At 53.4% G+C, this 17,636-nt stretch overlaps 1 protein-coding gene across 1 annotated transcript; it reads left to right on the forward strand.

Annotated features, from left to right (window-relative positions):
- Positions 1-7,327: 7,327 nt before the first annotated feature.
- Positions 7,328-17,600, forward strand: LOC126488214 (galactoside alpha-(1,2)-fucosyltransferase 2). Its single transcript, XM_050121526.1, has 2 exons — positions 7,328-7,485; positions 13,014-17,600. Exon 2 carries the CDS (start codon positions 13,016-13,018, stop codon positions 14,036-14,038), a length of 1,023 nt encoding a protein of 340 aa, XP_049977483.1. The 5' UTR covers positions 7,328-7,485; positions 13,014-13,015; the 3' UTR covers positions 14,039-17,600.
- Positions 17,601-17,636: the final 36 nt, after the last annotated feature.

The raw sequence follows: 17,636 nt of genomic DNA on the forward strand, positions 1-17,636 counted from the left end.
TGAGCGCGGTCTCGAGTTACCTCAGCAGCGACATGCACAGGTGACCCGAGTTCCTCTGTGTCCACTGCAGGCCTAGCATGCTGCATCTGCAAGTCTGGAATGCTTTCACCGGGAGGGCAGTGTCTTAGCTAGGCTTTCTGTGGCTGTGATGAGACACCAGGGCGGTAAACAGCCTGCAGAGGAAGGTGCCTATTTAAACTCATACCTACATTTTACAGTCCATCTCTGAGGGCAGTTAGCAAGAACTCAACCAGCAGGACCCTGGGGCAGGAGCTGATACAGAGGCCATGGAGGAGTGCCACTACCTGCTTGCTCCTCAAGGCTGAGCCTGCTGCCTTGGCTGACCCAGGACCACCTGCCTGCCCTGGCAGATCTGGTGGGAGCGGCTTTCCTGCTGATCCTCGCTCTTCAGAGAGCCTCAGCTCCTGTCAAGCTGACATAAAGCTAGCCGGCAGAGCCAGCTTTGCGCTGTCCTTTCTGGTCACCCACCAGCATGTAGGGTCCTGGGGGGTGTTTGGTGGTGGTGTGGCTCCTGCCCAGGAGTTATGGGGCATGGTGTTTCCAGCCGCTGGGAGCTTGAGCTTTGGGGCACGACCTTATCAGGAAAGGGAAGTTGGAGGGGCAGGCCTGATGCAGGTGCCGGGTGGTGGGCAGCTGTGCGGATATTAAGTCACACTGAACTCCAGGCTGTGTTTGTGTTTGCGTTAACTAAATAAAATCAACCTTGGTTCAGGGGTGGAGTCAGCTCGTAGGCTGGAGCTGGCCACGGAGAGTCCAGAGTCCAGAGGAGGCAGAATGTGGAGAGATGAACAGGGAGGAGGGCGGGACTGGAGTTTCTCGCTTGCTTTTTTGGTTTGGAATGAATGGAGAGACATGTCTCTTGCTGGGAAAAGAGGCCAAAAAGGAAGGTCAGCTGCTTGCTTCTCAGCCTCTCTGATCCAGCAGGTTTTCACCCCTACATCTGACTTCTGGTCTTTGTTGGTAAATAGAACGATAGAGACCTAGTTCAAACCTGTGTATCTCTCCAGGCTGAGTGGCCTGCAGGGCACTGACTGCAGGGCTGTGGTGCCACAGATGATAATTAAAACAGCAGTAGATTCGTGTGCAGTCACTAAGCCGACAGACAACCCTTCTGGTGGCGGGAAGAATCATGAAGGTGCACCCTGAGCAGCGGGGCCCAGGAGGAGCAGCAGGCGCTCCAAGGCACAGCTCTCCAGGAAGCCTGACCCTGGCCAGCCACAGACCTGTCCTGCTGGAGCCTGGGCTTGAGGCTGCTCACTGAGGCCTGTTGGGGCTACCTGGTCTCGGTCTGCTCTCTGTTGCTGTCACCAAGTCTCTGGATGTGGCACTAGTATCTGCCTCATGCTGGGACACTAGGGCTGGGGCAAAACAGAGCCCCAGACTTTTGTAACGCCACCACCTCACTGAGTTCTGTCTTCTCAGCCTAACCTGTGGCTTCTCTACAGTCATCTCCAGGGGCCTCGGCACACCTGAAAACATGGAGGTACCAGAATTTTTAATTCTCCTTTGCTCGCGCGCGCACACACACACGTTGTTTTTTGTTGTTTTGTTTTGTTTGACAGTTTCTCTCTGTAGCCTTGGCTGTTCTGGAACTCACTCAGTAGACTTCAAACTGGCTTTGAACTCACAGAGACACACCTGCCTCAGCCTCCCGAGTGCTGGGATAAAAGGCAGCACCACACCCAACTGCAAGAGTCTTACTCTGTGGCAAAGGCTGATCTTGAACTCAAGGTAATCCTCCTGCCTCAGCCTTCTGAGTGCCAGGATTGCAGTCAAGAGCTAACACACCCAGTTTCCACATGTCCTTGTAGAGACTCCAGTTGAGCTGGGTCAGAAAGACACACCACACCCCAGCACACATACCCCAGCATACACACCCCAGCACACACCACACCCCAGCACACACACACACCCCAGCACACACACACACCCCAGCACACACACACCCCAGCACACACACACACCCCAGCACACACACACACCCCAGCACACACATACACCCCAGCACACACACACCCCAGCACACACACACCCCAGCACACACACACCCCAGCACACACACCCCAGCACACACACACCCCAGCCTTCCCCTAATCAGATTGCTTATCCTCCTCTTCTCAGAGCTGCCCTGCCAGCTCCTTGCTCCCAGAGACTTCTGTAAGAGCCTCCAGCAGGCTGCAGGGGGCCCTTGGGGAAGCGCAGCTGTGTTTCCCACTGACCTGTACCCTCATGTTTAAGCTCTTCCCCTGAGACCACCTCCCTAGTGTTCTCTGTATCCACAGCCTATGGCTTCCTGTTGTCTTGAGAGGATGGAGTGCAGTTGAGAACTGGAGAGAGTGAACTTTTAGCATTTATCTTGACAGGGACAGTGAGGCTGCTCTTAGCCTCAGCCATGCTACTTTTCCCATGAGCTAGCTGTCCTGGGAAAATAACCTCATGTTCCTCACAGAGAGACTATATCAAAAAAGAAAAGGGGGCGGGGAGGTAAGGGGCCAGAGGGGGAAGGAAGAAGAGGGAGGGAAAAGAGAGGGAAGGGGCAACAAATGGCGCTCCTGGTTGACCTTGCCCTCACTTCCTTGCCAGCACAAAGGTGTGGACACAGGACATTCTCAGCACACTTGCCTGCAGCACAAAGCCTCCACAGCCCCTGGCTGGCGACCTGGTCACTTCCTTGCCCTGGTCTTTCGCATCAGGCCTGATGAGGGACAGATGTGGAGGTCTTTAGGAAACAAGTAGGTGGCCATGGGAGCCATGTGAAGGGCGCCCTGCCCAGCTCCGTGTTTGCTTGGCCTTGCTCGAACAGAGATACAAACAGCTTTTACTCTACAAAGCCCAAGCAGGGGCTGGTAGTCTGCCAACAGCAATAAGGGCCACATTCATCTAGCAAATATTTACGTGGCTCTTAAGTGGGTTGAAGACACCCTAGTTTCTCAACTGGGGAGAGGAAGAAAGCCAAGTGAACCTGCTCTGCCTGAGCTAAAGAGGGCCCAGCCCAGTGTCCACTCCTCCAACTCCTGTGATGAGACAGTTTTCCTAGAAAACTGTCCCTGCAGCTGGGACTGGTGAAGAGCAGGTGAACCTTGGCCATCAGAACCACTGACTCCAGAGGCAGAGACCAACTTCTGAAAGGAAGCAGTTCTGCTTCCTGTTCTGCAGACCTGAGTGCCCAGATCACCTTACCCCATCCCATCACACACTCGACTGTTCACCAGTGAATGATGTGCACGCCAAGCGAGAGCCTCTTGTGCCCTGGCTGATGGCTACGTGGAGAGTCTGCCATGGGCTTAGCTCTCAGAGGCCTTGACTTCCACCCTCAGCAACACACACCACACACACTAAAAGTTAACTTCCTGTTGGCCTTGGCTGAGCCCTGTCTTCAGTGATATCAAATGATATGAAGGAATATTGGTGTGAGTCAGGCAGGGTGTGACCCTCGCTGTGCCAGAAGTGGTCAAAGCTTGGCAGGTTCTGCCAAGAAGACCCAAGAACTTTTGCTTATGTGACCTCAACTTCTGTGCCCATGGAGAGGAGGATTTGAGCTTTCTGAAATTGTTGCCAGGTGGTGGTGGTGGTGCACATCTTTAATCCTAGCACCAAGGCGACAGAGGCAGGGGGATCATTGTGAATTAAAGGCCAGTCTACAGAGCGATTTCCAGGACAGCCAGGGCTATAACAAGAAACCCTATCTCAAAAAACTAAAAAGACAGACAGAAAGAGAGAGAGAGAGAGAGAGAGAGAGAGAGAGAGAGAGAGAGAGAGAGAGAAGAAATTGCTATGTTACTGCATCTGAGATAAACCTCATTCAGGTGGAGCCCTACCTGCTGGCTCATTCCAGGTGTTGAGCTCAATCAGACTAGGCTCACGGGTGGGCAGACCTCTCCGTGCCTTCATCCTGTCGAAAGAGCAAAGGTTGTGGGGTCCGACCCTGTGATCCACGTGTTCCTGAGTTACACTGTTAGTGCAGCGCTCTGCAGAGCCCAGCCAGGCTCTGCCTCCTGCTGTGTGTCCCACTGCTCCCTTGTGAGCTTCGTGCTTCTGGAGCTGCGACTGCGCCCTGAACGTGGAAACGACCCGGGCAGAGGCACAAATGAAGTGATATCCAGTAGAGATTCATAGAGATAAAAGGGGGCTGAGAAGAGATGGGGGAGGAGTTGCTTCATGGGCACGCAGGTTTTACAAGACAAGGTAGTTATGGAGGGCTGGCTGGACCAGAGTGTGAGCACCACTCCGAGCAAATTGCACTCTTAGAAAACGACCCAGGAAACCAGGCCTGGTGGAACATGGCCGCAATCTAAAATTGGTCAACAGAAGCAGGAGGATTGCCAAGAGTTCAAGGACTAAAAAGTGAGACCCTTGAGCCAGTGAGGTAGCTCAGTGGAAAAAGGTACTGACAACCTGAACTTAATCCCCGAGTCCCACATGACCTCTGACCTCCACTAAACACCACCAGATGCACATGCTCCCCTCCTTCCCACACACACAAAGGAGTGAGACTGCATTTGTCTTCATAACACCAGCAAAGCATACTGGAGGACGGAGCGCAATGCCCACACCACACAGGGAAGTCTTCCGACTCCTGGATTTGCAGCTCGGTGCTTTGTTTTCTTTCTCCTTCTCCTCTTCCTTCTCTTTCTCCTATTCCTCCAACCCCTAGTTCCCAGCTCCTGTTCCCCCAGCCCCTGGTTCCCCAGCCCCTGTTCCCCCAGCCCCTGGTTCCCCCAGCCCCTGGTTCCCCCAGCCCCTGGCTCCCCAGCCCCTGTTCCCCCAGCCCCTGTTCCCCCAGCTCCTGTTCCCCTAGACCCTGTTCTACCAGTACCCTGTATCTGACTTCCCATACTCTTCCTCCTCCTCCTCCTCCTCCTCCTCCTCTTTCTCCTTCTCCCCCTCCTCCTTCTCCTCCCCCTCCTCCTCCCCCTCCCCCTCCTCCCCCCCCTCCTCCTCCTCCCCCTCCTCCTTCTTCTCCCCCTCCTCCTTCTCCTCCCCCTCCTCCTTCTTCTCTCCCTCCTCCTTCTCCTCCCTCTCCTCCTCCTCTTCCTCCTTTTTTTTCAGGCAGGCCTCAAACTCACAGCACTCCTGCCTCAGCCTCCTGGCTGGGATTTGCAGACAGAAGCCCTAGAGCCTGGCTTTCTGTGTGGCTTTTGAACAGTAGGTATGTGTGGGGAGGGGGAGATGACACAGAGAGATAACACACCTATGGATCGCGGAGCACAGAGTCAGCTTTGCACACTTGCAAAACACCTGGCTTTTTTTTTTTTCTCTCTCTCTCTCTCCATGGCATGAATGGCTAGGAAAAATGGCCTTTTGTGTTTCAACTGCCCCACATTCTGGATTTGGCAGATGTCCTGGTGTCCACTCACAGCAACTCCATTCTTCTGTTGGCCCAAACCGAGAAGTGGGAGAAGAAAGATAGCTTTGATGGGGACCTTTTATGCCCGAGTTTTGTTTGTTTTCGACATGGTGGATTGAGCCCAATCTGGCATCCTAGACAGGCACTTCAGTGCCACGCCATGCCCACGTCCTTACTGGCGGATCCTAGGCCGCGCCATGCCCACGTCCTTACTAGTGGATCCTAGGCCGCGCCATGCCCACGTCCTTACTAGTGGATCCTAGGCCGCGCCATGCCCACGTCCTTACTGGCAGGTCCTAGGCACATGTTCTGCCACCTGAGCCAGGCTGCTGCCCTTCGCTTGACTTTTTATTTTATTATTATGTTTGTTTGTTTGTTTATTTATTTTTATTTTTCAAGACATGGTTTCTGTGTAGCTTTGGAGCCTGTCCTGGAACTCCCTCTGTAGACCAGGCTGGCCTCGAACTCACAGAGATCCACCTGCCTCTGCCTCCCGACTGCTGGGATTAAAAGCATGCACCACCACCGCCCAGCTGTGTTTATTCTTTAGTGTGTATGAATACTCGTGTGCATGTTCCTATGTGTGCACAGGCACATGTGGATACACAAGTTAACATTTAGTGTCTTTTTCAGTTGCTGACTGTGCTGCTTAGTGTCATTGTCAACCTGGCGTAAGTTCAGAGTCATTTGGGAAGATGGAAGCTCAGTTGAGAAAATGTCCCGCCAGATTAGCCCGTGGGCAGCTTGTAGTGCATTTGCTTATTAGAGATTGATGTAGAATGGCCGTGCTGGCTATTCTTGGTTGTCAACTCGACTATGTCTGGAATGGAGGGCATACTTACGATCTGGAAGAGGCAAGAAGTCAACACTCAGCCTCCTGGGACTGAGCAGCTACTAGATTCACAACTAGCCTAGTTGGACTGTAGCCTGTAACCCATTCTAGTGTGTGTGTGTGTGTGTGTGTGTGTGTGTGTGTGTGTGTGTGTGTATGTGTGTGTGTGTGTGTGTGTGTGGAGAGAGAGAGAGAGAGAGAGAGAGAGAGAGAGAGAGAGAGAGAGATTGATTGATTCATTCCATAAGTTCTGTGACTCTAAGAGAACCCCGGCTAATACAATGGCCCAGACCCCTGGGGGGCTTCTTGCCAGTTGATCTTGGATGATGTAAGAAAGCAGGCTGAGTAATTCTGTCTCCAAACAAATAAACAGTAACTGAAACAAAGCGGAGCTGAGATGAGTTGCTGTTTGTATCGTGTCGTTCTCCAAGCCCCAGCTTGCCTGGCTTCGAGTGGCTGTGTGACTCTGGGCAAGTTAACTTCTCTCTGTGTACTTGGTTTTTCCTGTGCACATAGAGCTATTCAGAGGGCCTACTATTAGGGCCAAGGTTGATGGCACATGCCTTTAATCTTAGCACTCAGGAAGCAGAGACAGGTAGATCTCTGAGTTCAAGGCCAGCCAGGGCAACACAACAAGTTCCAGGCAATCCAGGGCTACATAGTGAGACCCTGTCTCAAAACCAAACAAAGCATGTCAGCCATAAGGGCTAAAAGTGTGGTGCACGAGGCCCCGGTTCAATTCTGCACGCACCGAAAATAGGGAAAACCCCAAAACCTTGTGTGCTGTTGGCTCTCAAGATAGGTCATTTGGTAAAGTGCTCTCTCTAGGACAGCATTGAGGACTAGAGTTCAATCCTGCACACATGCAGACAAATGAGGAGGGTGGCCAGTGAGAGGACCGCAGGTCCAAGCGCTCACGGCTCAAGCCAGAAGACCCCACATAGAAAGCCGGATGCGGGCCATTCCACTGTTGACTTGGGGGTCTGCAGTGCTGCAGGGGAAGGCAGGTATGCTAAACTCTCCCAACTCTTTCTGACTGCCCCTCCTGCTGGCATCCTGCGGTCACCTGAGACTAAGCCAACTTCTCCTCTGGAAGCTTAGTCACACTGGTTCTAGGATGTCAGCTGGTCCACCCTAGGCGGGGTTTCTATCTAGGCCTATAGGAAGGCTCAGAAAACTCTGGCCCTGAAAGAAGGGGCAGGCTGGAAGGAACACTGAGCTACCTGCCTGCAGAGCCACCTTGTCATCCATTCGGAGGTCTTCTCTGTAACCACAGCCAGAAAAGGTGAGCACAGGCCAGGGGGTTGGAGACAGGTCTCCCGTTCCCTCAACAAACCCCAGGGATCCAGAAAATGGACCGATTGGTCTCCGACCCACCCTAGGGCTCTCTGGGAGGAGAGGCCATTACTGGCAAACAGGATCCAGAACCTGGCTCCTCCAGACCCTGGGTTCCCAGCCTGAGTTCCAGCTAGTTCCTTCAGCCCGAGCCCTCAGATCCTGAGTTCCTAGACCTTGGTTTTTCCAATCCCTAGATCCCCCGGCCCCTGGTCCCGCAGTTCCTGTTCCCAAGGCCCTGTTCCCCCAGCCCTTGTTCCCCAGCTTCTGTTCTACCAGCATCTGTACCCCCAGTTCCTTTTCCCCCGGTTCCTGTACCCCCAGTTCCTGGTCCACCGGCTCCTGTTCCCCTGTTCCTGGTTCCCTAGCTCCTGTTCCCCCAGATCCTGTTCCCCAGTTCCTGGTTCCCTAGCTCCTGTTCTCCCAGATCCTGGTTACCCAGCTCTTCCCCCAGCTTCTGTAGCCCCCATTCCTGGTCCACTGGCCCCTGTTCTCCCAGCTCCTGATTCCCAAACTCCTGGTTCCCCAGCTCCTGTACCCCCAGCTCCTGTACCCCCAGTTTCTGTACCCCCAGTTTCTGGTCCCTGGCTTCTGTTTCCCCAACCCCTATTCCCCCAGCTCCTGGTTCCCCAGCTCCTGTTCTTCCAGCCCCTGTTCCCCCAGTTCCTGTTCCCCAGACCTTGTTCTCCCGACTCTGGTTCCCCAGACCCTGCTCCACCAGTACCCCATTCCCTGACTTCCCGTACTCCCATGTTGGTTGGTTTCTCTCTTCACCTGCTCAGGTCCCTCCCTGCCGCTGACTCCAGTAACAAATGTAGAGGCAGGGCAGAGCTGGGCTCAGAACAACTGGATTTTCCTGTTCCCATACCCATGGCTTCCACATCAGCCCAGGGACCCTCAGAAACCTGTGGGTGCCCCCTGCCACGGGGGGACAGTAGGTCCCAGCTCAGTCCATCACAACACTCTGTGCCTGCTTGAGATTTCAGTGCGGCAGCTCTCTCGTAAGCTCCCCTGAGAATCACAATGCCCTTGTTCCATGCAAGGGACCGAGCAGGCAGAGGGCAGGGCCAGCCACAGGAATGGCACTAATGGGGTGGGGCCAGGCATGAGGTCCTGCCTGTGGGGTGATGTGGAAGGTGTTGCAGGCAGGGCACTTTCTGGATGGAAAAGGTTGAGCCAAAGGGGAGAGGAGAGGAAAGTGGAACAGCTTGTGTTTGTCATACTAGTACTCAAGAAACTGAGGCGGGGGATTGCTGTAAGTCAGGTGTCAGCTTGGACGACACTGAAAAGCCTTGATGAGGAAAGGCGTGAGGGAGAGAGAAAAGGAAGGTTTCCAGGGAACTGGAGAAGGATTGAAACCTCTCTGCCATACTGCACCCCTCTAATGGAAGGTCCTCAGGAGACCCAGATGGAGGAAGGGAAAACCTGAACTCAACTTTTTTTCGTTAAACCCAGTGGCACCCAGAGGTGTTGAAACAGTTGCAGAAACTGCGGCTGAGCAAGTGATAAACTTCCCGACCACGGAGAACAGAGGGGAAGTCTCCAATGCCACAGCCGCTCCACTCAGGCTGGAGCCACAGCAGCTCTTTAGTCTCCTGTGGCCCCAGCATGCTCCCAGGTCCCCTCGCGGCCTTGGTCTTCTCACACTCATCCACGCTCCTCTCTTACCTTACGGCCCACGGGTGCTGTGAGTCTCAGCTCCATGGTTTGTGATCCCTGAGCTCTGGGGGTCTACCAGCCGGTAATCCCTCAGCCAACCAAATGCTGTCTGAAACAGACAGGTGAAGGCCACGTAGCTCTGACCACCACCCACATCTATTTCGCAAAGCTAGATAGAGACTTTACAGCAGGCTCTCTGCTGCCCTTGTCCCCTGCAGCCTCCACACCCTTGCTTCCCTTCCTTAGGAATGGGAACCAGCACAGACACAGCGAACACGTATTCCAAAACATCTTCCTCTCCTTTTTCTGACGAGCCAGTCAGGTTGTGTTCCTGTTTGCAGTAGGAGATGCAGAATCCTCCGGTGGAAACTGGAGATAATAGCTTGGTTTTGAAGTGTGTTTTCCCATTACTTTCCCCCCATACGGTTGGTGCCAGGCCTGACATCCCAGATGTGACAGAGGCCGAAAAGAAAGGGCAGAAATTCAGGGCCAGGCTGGGTAATGGCATGAATTCAGCCTGGGCAGCTTTGTGAGACTGTCTCAAGAGAGTTCAAACTACGGGTGCGGCTGCTCCAAGGTGTGGTGAAGGGGAAGGTTTTTATTGTACACATGAAAGAGAGAACAGCCAGAGGCATCTGGAAGCGGCCAAACTGAACGGGTCCATGAGGGGAGTGGGCAGGAAAGAGTGAGAGAGGAAGAAAAAAGAGAGGGGTAGAGGAGAGGGCAAACGGATGAAGAGAGGTCCAGAAGTGAAGTGAGAAGCTGGGAAGAGAATGCAGCTCAGGGGCTGGAGTGGTGGTGGTGGGGGCAGTGTGTGCCCATCAGAATGACTCTGTGGTGGCCAGCATCTGCTGTGATATGTGATCGGGCTCCCACCCAGCTGGCTGTTCCTCCCAGGCTACAGACCTGCCACCAGTGGTGCCTCTTACTCCAGGTAACCCGGGCACAGCAGCTAAGTAGAAAACTCCGTGATGCCCGCTGGACAGTATGTGAGTCAAGAACCAGGAGTCATTGCTTTGCACATCTTCAGGACTGCTGGAGGCCTGGAGAGATCCTCCCTGCGGCTGCACAGTCTCCCTCCAGGATCCTGGCCCTAGAACCGTGAGAGGCTAGACCTAACCTTTCGGCTAAGATACAGCACAGTGGTGAGCAGTCTTAGGAAGAGAGGCTTAGGACTGTAGCTAGGAATTCAGAGCGGGGGTTTTGTGTGAAGGGCGTCAGCATAAAGGGTAGCGTTTGTGAGACCAGCTGTGCACACTACCTTCTTGTTCACAAGGACCGAGAAAGCTACGGCTGAAATGGCAGAGTTAGAGGGGAATGAGAAGGTGGGGAAGGAAAACACGAGCTGGAGTCTAGGTTACGAGGCTGGCTGAGGAGAGCTGACAGGAGCCGCAGGTGCTGAGTGAACCTGGAACCACAGATGTCATTTGTCCCTTTTGACAGCGATGAGAAAGGCTCCGTGAGCAGAGGGGAAAGGGGCACCGGAATTTGGGGGCGTGGAGTTTCCTTTGGACCTGGCAACAAGCAAAAGTAAAAAGGACCAGAAGAATTGGTTCAGTACTGTGGTGTCCCTGGCCTGTAACCTCGGCACTCAGGGCTGAGGAGCCTTAGTTAGTCTGGGCCATAGAATGAATTCAGTGCCGGCCCGGGCAACTTAGTGAGATGGTCTCCAAGTTAAAACAGCAAGACTGGGGGTGTAACTCAGGGGTAGAGCCCCGGCCTAGAGTCCCCCAGTAAGGCAGGGGGTGTAACTCGGGGGTAGAGCCCCGGCCTAGAGTCCCCCAGTAAGGCGGGGGGTGTAACTCGGGGATAGAGGCCTGGCCTAGAGTCCCCCAGTGAGGCACTGGGCATGTGGCTCTGTGGTAGAGCGATTGCTAGACATGTGGGCTGGCCACCCTGAGTTCCATTTCTAGTACCACAGAAGGAAAAAGAACTTAGGAGGCAGAGGCAGGCAGATCTCTGCGAGTACAAGGCCAACCTAGTCCAAAGAGTGAATTCCAGGATAGCCAGGGCTACATAGGGAATGCTATCTCAATGCCTCCCCCGCCCAAAAGCAAACCGAAGCTCCCAGCAACCCTGCTGCCTCTGCCTCCTGAGCACGGAGGTGATGGACAAACATCATCTCCTTGCCTGAGTTTCTTCTGGAGAATTACAACCAGGAGTGTTTCGGCTGCAGTCCTGCGCCAGCAGGTCGGAGGTGTCTTTGTAACTGCACACCTGCGCGAATGGAAAGCTCGGCCGCTTTACAAGCCCCTTGAGTCGATGCCAACATCCTCTTGACTGAGTCACTGGGCCAAAGCCTGCGGTCAGGATTGGAGGCTTTGGGCCAAGACAGCCGGAAATCTGTGTTTCTTCCCTGGAGTTGTACAAAGTCTCCTTTGGAGGCTGATGGCAGGCGCACTCTGTGTTGCAAACCGCGTGTCCTCTGAGATGCGGTGGTAAGATTTCTGAAGCACTTGGGGAGCCTTGAAGCCCTTGCGCCTCCAAAATGTTCATCCCTGTCACTCAGGCCTGGGTCTCAGTGGCTGGACACGAGTGTCAGTGTCGGTCACACCCTGGCTGCAGATGACAGAGGCCGCCATCCTCAACGGTTCTCCACCTGTGGGTCGCAACCCCTGTGGGAGTCAAACAGCCCTTCCACAGGGGTTGCCTAAGACCAGCCAACAAACACAAATATTTACATTGTTATGGTACATAACAGTAGCAAAATTAGTTATAAAGTAGCAACGAAAATAATTTTATAGTTGGGGGGCGGTCACCACAAGGTGAGGAACTGTATTAAAGGGTTTCCTGCCTCTGAAGTGCTGAGATTGAAGGTGTGTCAGTGGACACATTTTGCTGTTTTGGATTTATATGTGTGTGCGCACATGTGTGTGTGTATGTGCGTGCGTGTGCCATCTGATCTCCTTGAGTTGGAATTACAGGGTGCTATGAGCTCCCTAATATGGGTGCTTGGAATTGAACTCCAGTCCTCTGCAAGAACAGCAAGTGCATTTAAGCTCAGAGTCATCTAGGGACGCCCCTGTTTCTTTTGTTCTTGTTTTGTTTGTTTCTCTATAGCCCTGGCTGTCTGGGAACTCACTCTGTGGACCAAGCTGGCCTCTGCCTCTCCGGTTCTGAAATTAAATGTGTGCACCCATCATACCTGGCTTTCTATTTGTTTATTTTTTTATTACATTTCTTTATTTGTAATTGTGAGGGAGGTGTGGGTATGTGGAGGTCAGAGAACAGCTTGTATTCCGTTTGTTTCCTCCTCCTACCACATGGGTCCTAGGGACCCAATTCAGGTTGGGAGGCTGGCAGGGGTCACCTTTACCAACTTACCCATCTTGCGGCAATGCCATGGCCCCTTTTCTGTTTCACATTTGCACAGATTCAGTATCTGCAGCCTTTGGTTTGTCCCACAAGGCCCTAATTCACAAGCATTCTCTCTCCTGTTAAGCTACACCCTCAGTCTCTGACGTGGATTCTAGGCACATGCTCCAGTCTGGAGCTATATTGCACCCATCATACCTGGCTTTCTATTTGTTTAATTTTTTATTACTTTGAACACTTGACACACACTCTCCCTCCAAAGAGGACTTTATACTGGCTCACTCTGTACCCCAGCGGTGGAGCAGGGCCACACACACAGTTCTTGGCTAGCCTGAGCTATAGCACGAAATCGTGTCTCTAACAAACCAAAAAGAAAACCAGGATGCACGCTGAGGCACAATCAAGGAGGTAAACTGAATGAATGCCAAGTATTTATGCACACAGTGCCACAAGCACATCCTCCAGCTGCTCCCGAGCTAACCTGCCTGCTTTCCTTCCTGGCAGCCATGGTCAGCTCCCAGGTTCCTTTCTACTTTCCTCTGGCCCACTTCCTCATCTTTGTCTTCGTGACTTCCACCATCGTCCACCTCCAGCACAGAATTGTGAAGATTCAGTCCCCGCCAGAGAAGCCTGCAGGAGAGCCAGCAGCCACAACAATGCCAGGGAGCAGCCAGCCGCAGGGCATGTTCACCATCAATTCCATAGGCCGCCTGGGGAACCAGATGGGTGAGTACGCCACTCTGTTCGCACTGGCCAGGATGAACGGAAAGCCCGCATTCATCCCCTCATCCATGCACAGCACCCTGGCGCCCATCTTCAGGATCAGCCTCCCAGTGCTGCACAGCGACACCGACAAGAAGATCCCATGGCACAACTACCACCTCAACGACTGGATGGAGGAGCGGTACCGCCACATCCCGGGACGCTATGTGCGCCTCACAGGGTACCCGTGCTCCTGGACCTTCTACCACCACCTGCGCTCAGAGATCCTGCAGGAGTTCACCCTGCACGACCATGTGCGTGAGGAGGCCCAGGCCTTCCTGCGTGGCCTGCGGGTGAATGGGAGCCAGCCGAGTACGTTTGTGGGTGTCCATGTGCGCCGGGGGGACTATGTGCATGTCATGCCCAACGTTTGGAAGGGCGTGGTGGCTGACCGGGGTTACTTGGAACAGGCCCTGGACAGGTTCCGGGCACGCTATCGGTCTCCCATCTTTGTAGTCACCAGCAATGGCATGGCCTGGTGCAAGCAGAACATCGATGCCTCCCGAGGGGACGTGGTGTTCGCTGGCAATGGTATTGAGGGTTCGCCAGCCAAGGACTTCGCACTCCTCACCCAGTGTAACCACACCATCATGACTATTGGGACCTTCGGGATTTGGGCTGCCTACCTGGCAGGTGGTGACACCATCTACCTAGCCAACTATACCCTTCCAGATTCTCCCTTCCTCAAAATTTTTAAGCCAGAGGCCGCCTTCCTACCTGAGTGGGTCGGCATCCCAGCAGACCTGTCCCCACTCCTTAAGCACTAACACAAGCCTGTCCTTGCTCCCACTTCCATCTCTAGGCAGGAGGAGCTACGAGTTATGCTCAAAGGAAGAGCCTTCTCTCTGGAAGAAGCGTGTCTTGGGCTGCAAACTGAACTAATGTGTTCAGCAAACATGTTTTTATGTTGGGCACCACCGGTTCCAGCATCCATTGACTAAACAGCTCAGACCCATTGGCAGGAACCATGGTGCCCGCTAACCACCAGCACTGCCATTACTGTGTTTTAGCGCAGCTGTCTCAGGATGCAGGAAGAGTTGGCACATGCAGACGGCCACCCCTCACCTTGGGTTCCTTCTGAAGTGAGACCAACCCACACTTGTCCACTTTTTGTTAGTAATAATGAAGTACCTGAAGCTGGATTATTTATAAAGGTCCAGTGAGTAGCTCATGGCAGTGGCAGCTCCATGGTGGGACAGCACGCCACTGTCAACAGTCACGTGGGAAGCATGAGCAAGGAGGAGGAGTGGGCTTGCTCTTCTTATAGCAACCCAAGAACTAACTGGAGTCTATTGCTCACCCCTTGAAGGGAGCCTTCAATGTCCTAAGGCCTTCCTGAGATCTGTTCAAATTGTATTTTTGTTTCAGTTATGGGTATATGTGTGGGTGTGTGCTCATGGGTGTGTGCACGTGAGTGCAGTACCTTCAGAAGCTAGAACTGGGTGTCGGATCCCCTGGGGCTGGAGCTACAGGCAGCTGGACCAGATGCTGAGAACTTCTCTCTGAACCTCTCTCCACAGCCCTTAACTCTACCTCACAAAGGTCCCAGCATCACCACTGTGAGGACCAAAGTCAAGTCCAATGGAAACCACCTCTGTAAGCACTCCAGCAGCTAACTGCCTTGTCCCCTTGACAAGAATGGTGTCACTGTGCCCATGTGTCTCATTATGAGTCAAGGAGAAAGAGAATATGGGACTGGTTTAGCCTGGGATCCAAAGTCATGATCAGAAAGGAGAGGCCACCATAAGCCCACAGCATCCACCACATTGCTTGTCCATCTGAGAACTCTGTGGGTGGGACTCAGCTGAGGCACATGCCCATTCTGTGGCCCTAGGTTCTGGGAGACCTGTGTGTGCTACCATCTTGTCACACTTAAGGTGTGCGCACACACCATGATGTCCGTCTGACAATTAAAGAACACAACCTATGTAGCTGCCATTGTGAAAACAGCCAGAGTGATCTGGGGGAAGAGCCCTTGAAGCTTTTGGGGACAGCAGGAACCCCAAGGTGTCTTTCCAGACCCCCTGCTAAACTGGTGCTGACATTGCGCATGGGAAGTGGCCTGGAGTGGGCAGTGGTGGCGCCTCTCCTTCGTCCTGGCACCAGGAGGACCTGAGGTTTGGAGGCCAGCCTCCTCTATTTTCTGAGGCCCTGTCTTCAAAAAGAAAATCCTCTATCTGAGCGTGGGGGCACACACCTGTGACCTCAGCGTTAAGGAAGTGAGTACAGGAAGGTCAGGAGTTCAGAGCATCAGCTGCATGGGGGTCCAGGCCAGAGACAATGAGAACCCGGCTGGGCAGTGGTGGCACACACTTTGAGTCACAGCGCTCAGGCAGAGGTAGGTTGATCTCTGAGTTTGAGGCCAGCCTGGGCTACACAGAGAAACCCTATCTCAACAAAACAAAACAAAACAAAGAAAACTGCAAAATCCAAAAGAAACAGAAATGTGCCTCCCCACAATCACATGGGGTGTGTTGGTTGGCTGGTTTTGTTTTGTTTTTGATTTTTTGAGACAGGATCTCTATATAGCACTGGCTGTACTGGAACTCACAATGTAGATCAGGCAGGACTTGCGCTCCACTGTGACAGGCAGAGGCAGGCTATCATGCCCAGCTCATTTCACATTCCTGAAAGGGATGAAATGGGCTTGAGCCATCGCTCCAGCCAAATGGGCGGGACACAGGTGGAGAAACCTTTCATCCCCGGAAGCAGAAGCAGGCACGTGGACCTCTGTGAGTCCAGGCCAGCCGGGGCTAGGTAGAGACCCTGTCTCAAAATCAAAAGACAAACAGTGAAACAGAATGAACTACCACAGAGGTAGCGGAACTGCGCATGTGGAACACAATCAGTTTGGTCCTATCCATGGGTGGACGGATCATTGGGGTGTGGATTCTACCTCCAAACACCTCAAGACAGAGCAGCTCTCTGTCCACTGGTTGACAGTCACATAGTTGTGTGACCAGAACCACATTTAAGTTAAAGGCTATGTGAGATAAAAGGCTCAAAGATAATTTGAGCGCTCTGGAAGCTGAAGCCTTACAAGGTTCAGTTTGAGCACAGCCTGGGCTACACTGGGAGATGCTGTCTCCTGGGAAGGAGGGGGTGGAGGAGGAGGAGGAGAAGGAAATGGAAGGAAACAAGATACTCTGTCCTCTAGGAAGATCAGGGGCAGGGAGGCCCGGGGAGGGACTGAAGTAGGTGACACTGGGTCACAGTGATGCGGAGTGTTGATCTCAGCCAGGACCCACACTAATCCTGCTCTAGCCTTCCAAATCTCCACCTTCCAGAGAATTCTGTAGCCATCCAACCCCACCTTGCTTGGGACTCTGCACCCAAGGCTGACTGACTGAGGAGAGACGGTGACAGCGGGCAGGAGACAGGAGGGAGACTTGGTTGGAAATTGATGTCCTGGAGCCCAAGGCACCAGGGACAAGGGAATGGGTTACCCAGCAGTTAGAGGGTAGCTGTCGCTGGGGAAAGGTGGGGAGAAGTGGGCGTTTCCTTTGCCAGAGGGTGAATCGGAGTCAGGGAGGACGACGAGTGGAGACTAAATGGAAGCAGAGAACATGGTACAGAAATGGACCTGAGCAGCCGGGGTCAGCGACAGACCGTCAGATGTGGCCTCACAGAGCAAGAGCGAGGAAGGGGTCCGGAGAGACCTGGAGAGACGGCTCGCTGCCCTTGCAACTGCTGTTAAAGTTCCTGGCACCCATAGCAGGTGGCCCACAACTCCAGCTTCAGGGGAGTGACAGGTTCCTCAGGCTTCCAAGAACCTGAGCATGTTATAGTGTACATATACACAATAGAAATGTAAAAATACAAGGAACAAGAAGGAAAGCGTCTAGGGCCAGAAGAGGAAGCTCGTTACACCGTCTTGACCCTCCAGGGCTGGGAACTCGCCTGTAGGCTTTCAAATTATCACAGGGTGCTCAAAGGCCAGCTCTGGCCATCTCCAGCCTGGGCCGGCCACAGACTTTCTCTTTACTCCCAGCACTCAACCTCACAGCAGCTTCTCCCACACCTGAGCTCTTCACATCCCTCTTCCAGATGCTGTCTTCCAGGAAGTCCTCTTACTGTGTCCCCTAACCCTTGCAAGTTCAGCTATTTTTCTGACCCCTGGTCCACCACCCAGGAAACCGTGGTCAGTCAAAACTCCATGATCCCACATGCCATAGCCACCAAAATGCCAGTCTGCTCTGGGAGTGCAATCACTGAGCTTTTTGAAGTATAAAAAAAGCGCAGGCTCTCACTGCCAGGCCCAAAAAACAGGCAGTCATCCACGTCTGGTGTCTGGTGGTCTCAAGTGTTCAGCTCCTTTCTCTCTCTCTCTCTCTCTCTCTCTCTCTCTCTCTCTCTCTCTCCCCC

The sequence above is a fragment of the Alexandromys fortis genome, unplaced genomic scaffold (assembly GCF_014885135.2).
Source record: "Alexandromys fortis isolate MF-2015 unplaced genomic scaffold, M_Fortis_MF-2015_v1.1 scaffold_161, whole genome shotgun sequence".
Taxonomy (NCBI): Eukaryota; Metazoa; Chordata; class Mammalia; order Rodentia; family Cricetidae; genus Alexandromys; species Alexandromys fortis.

What these genes read in the sequence shown, in the direction of transcription:
- LOC126488214 (XM_050121526.1), top strand. Translation starts at nt 13,016, where the DNA reads ATGGTCAGCTCCCAGGTTCCTTTCTACTTTCCTCTGGCCCACTTCCTC.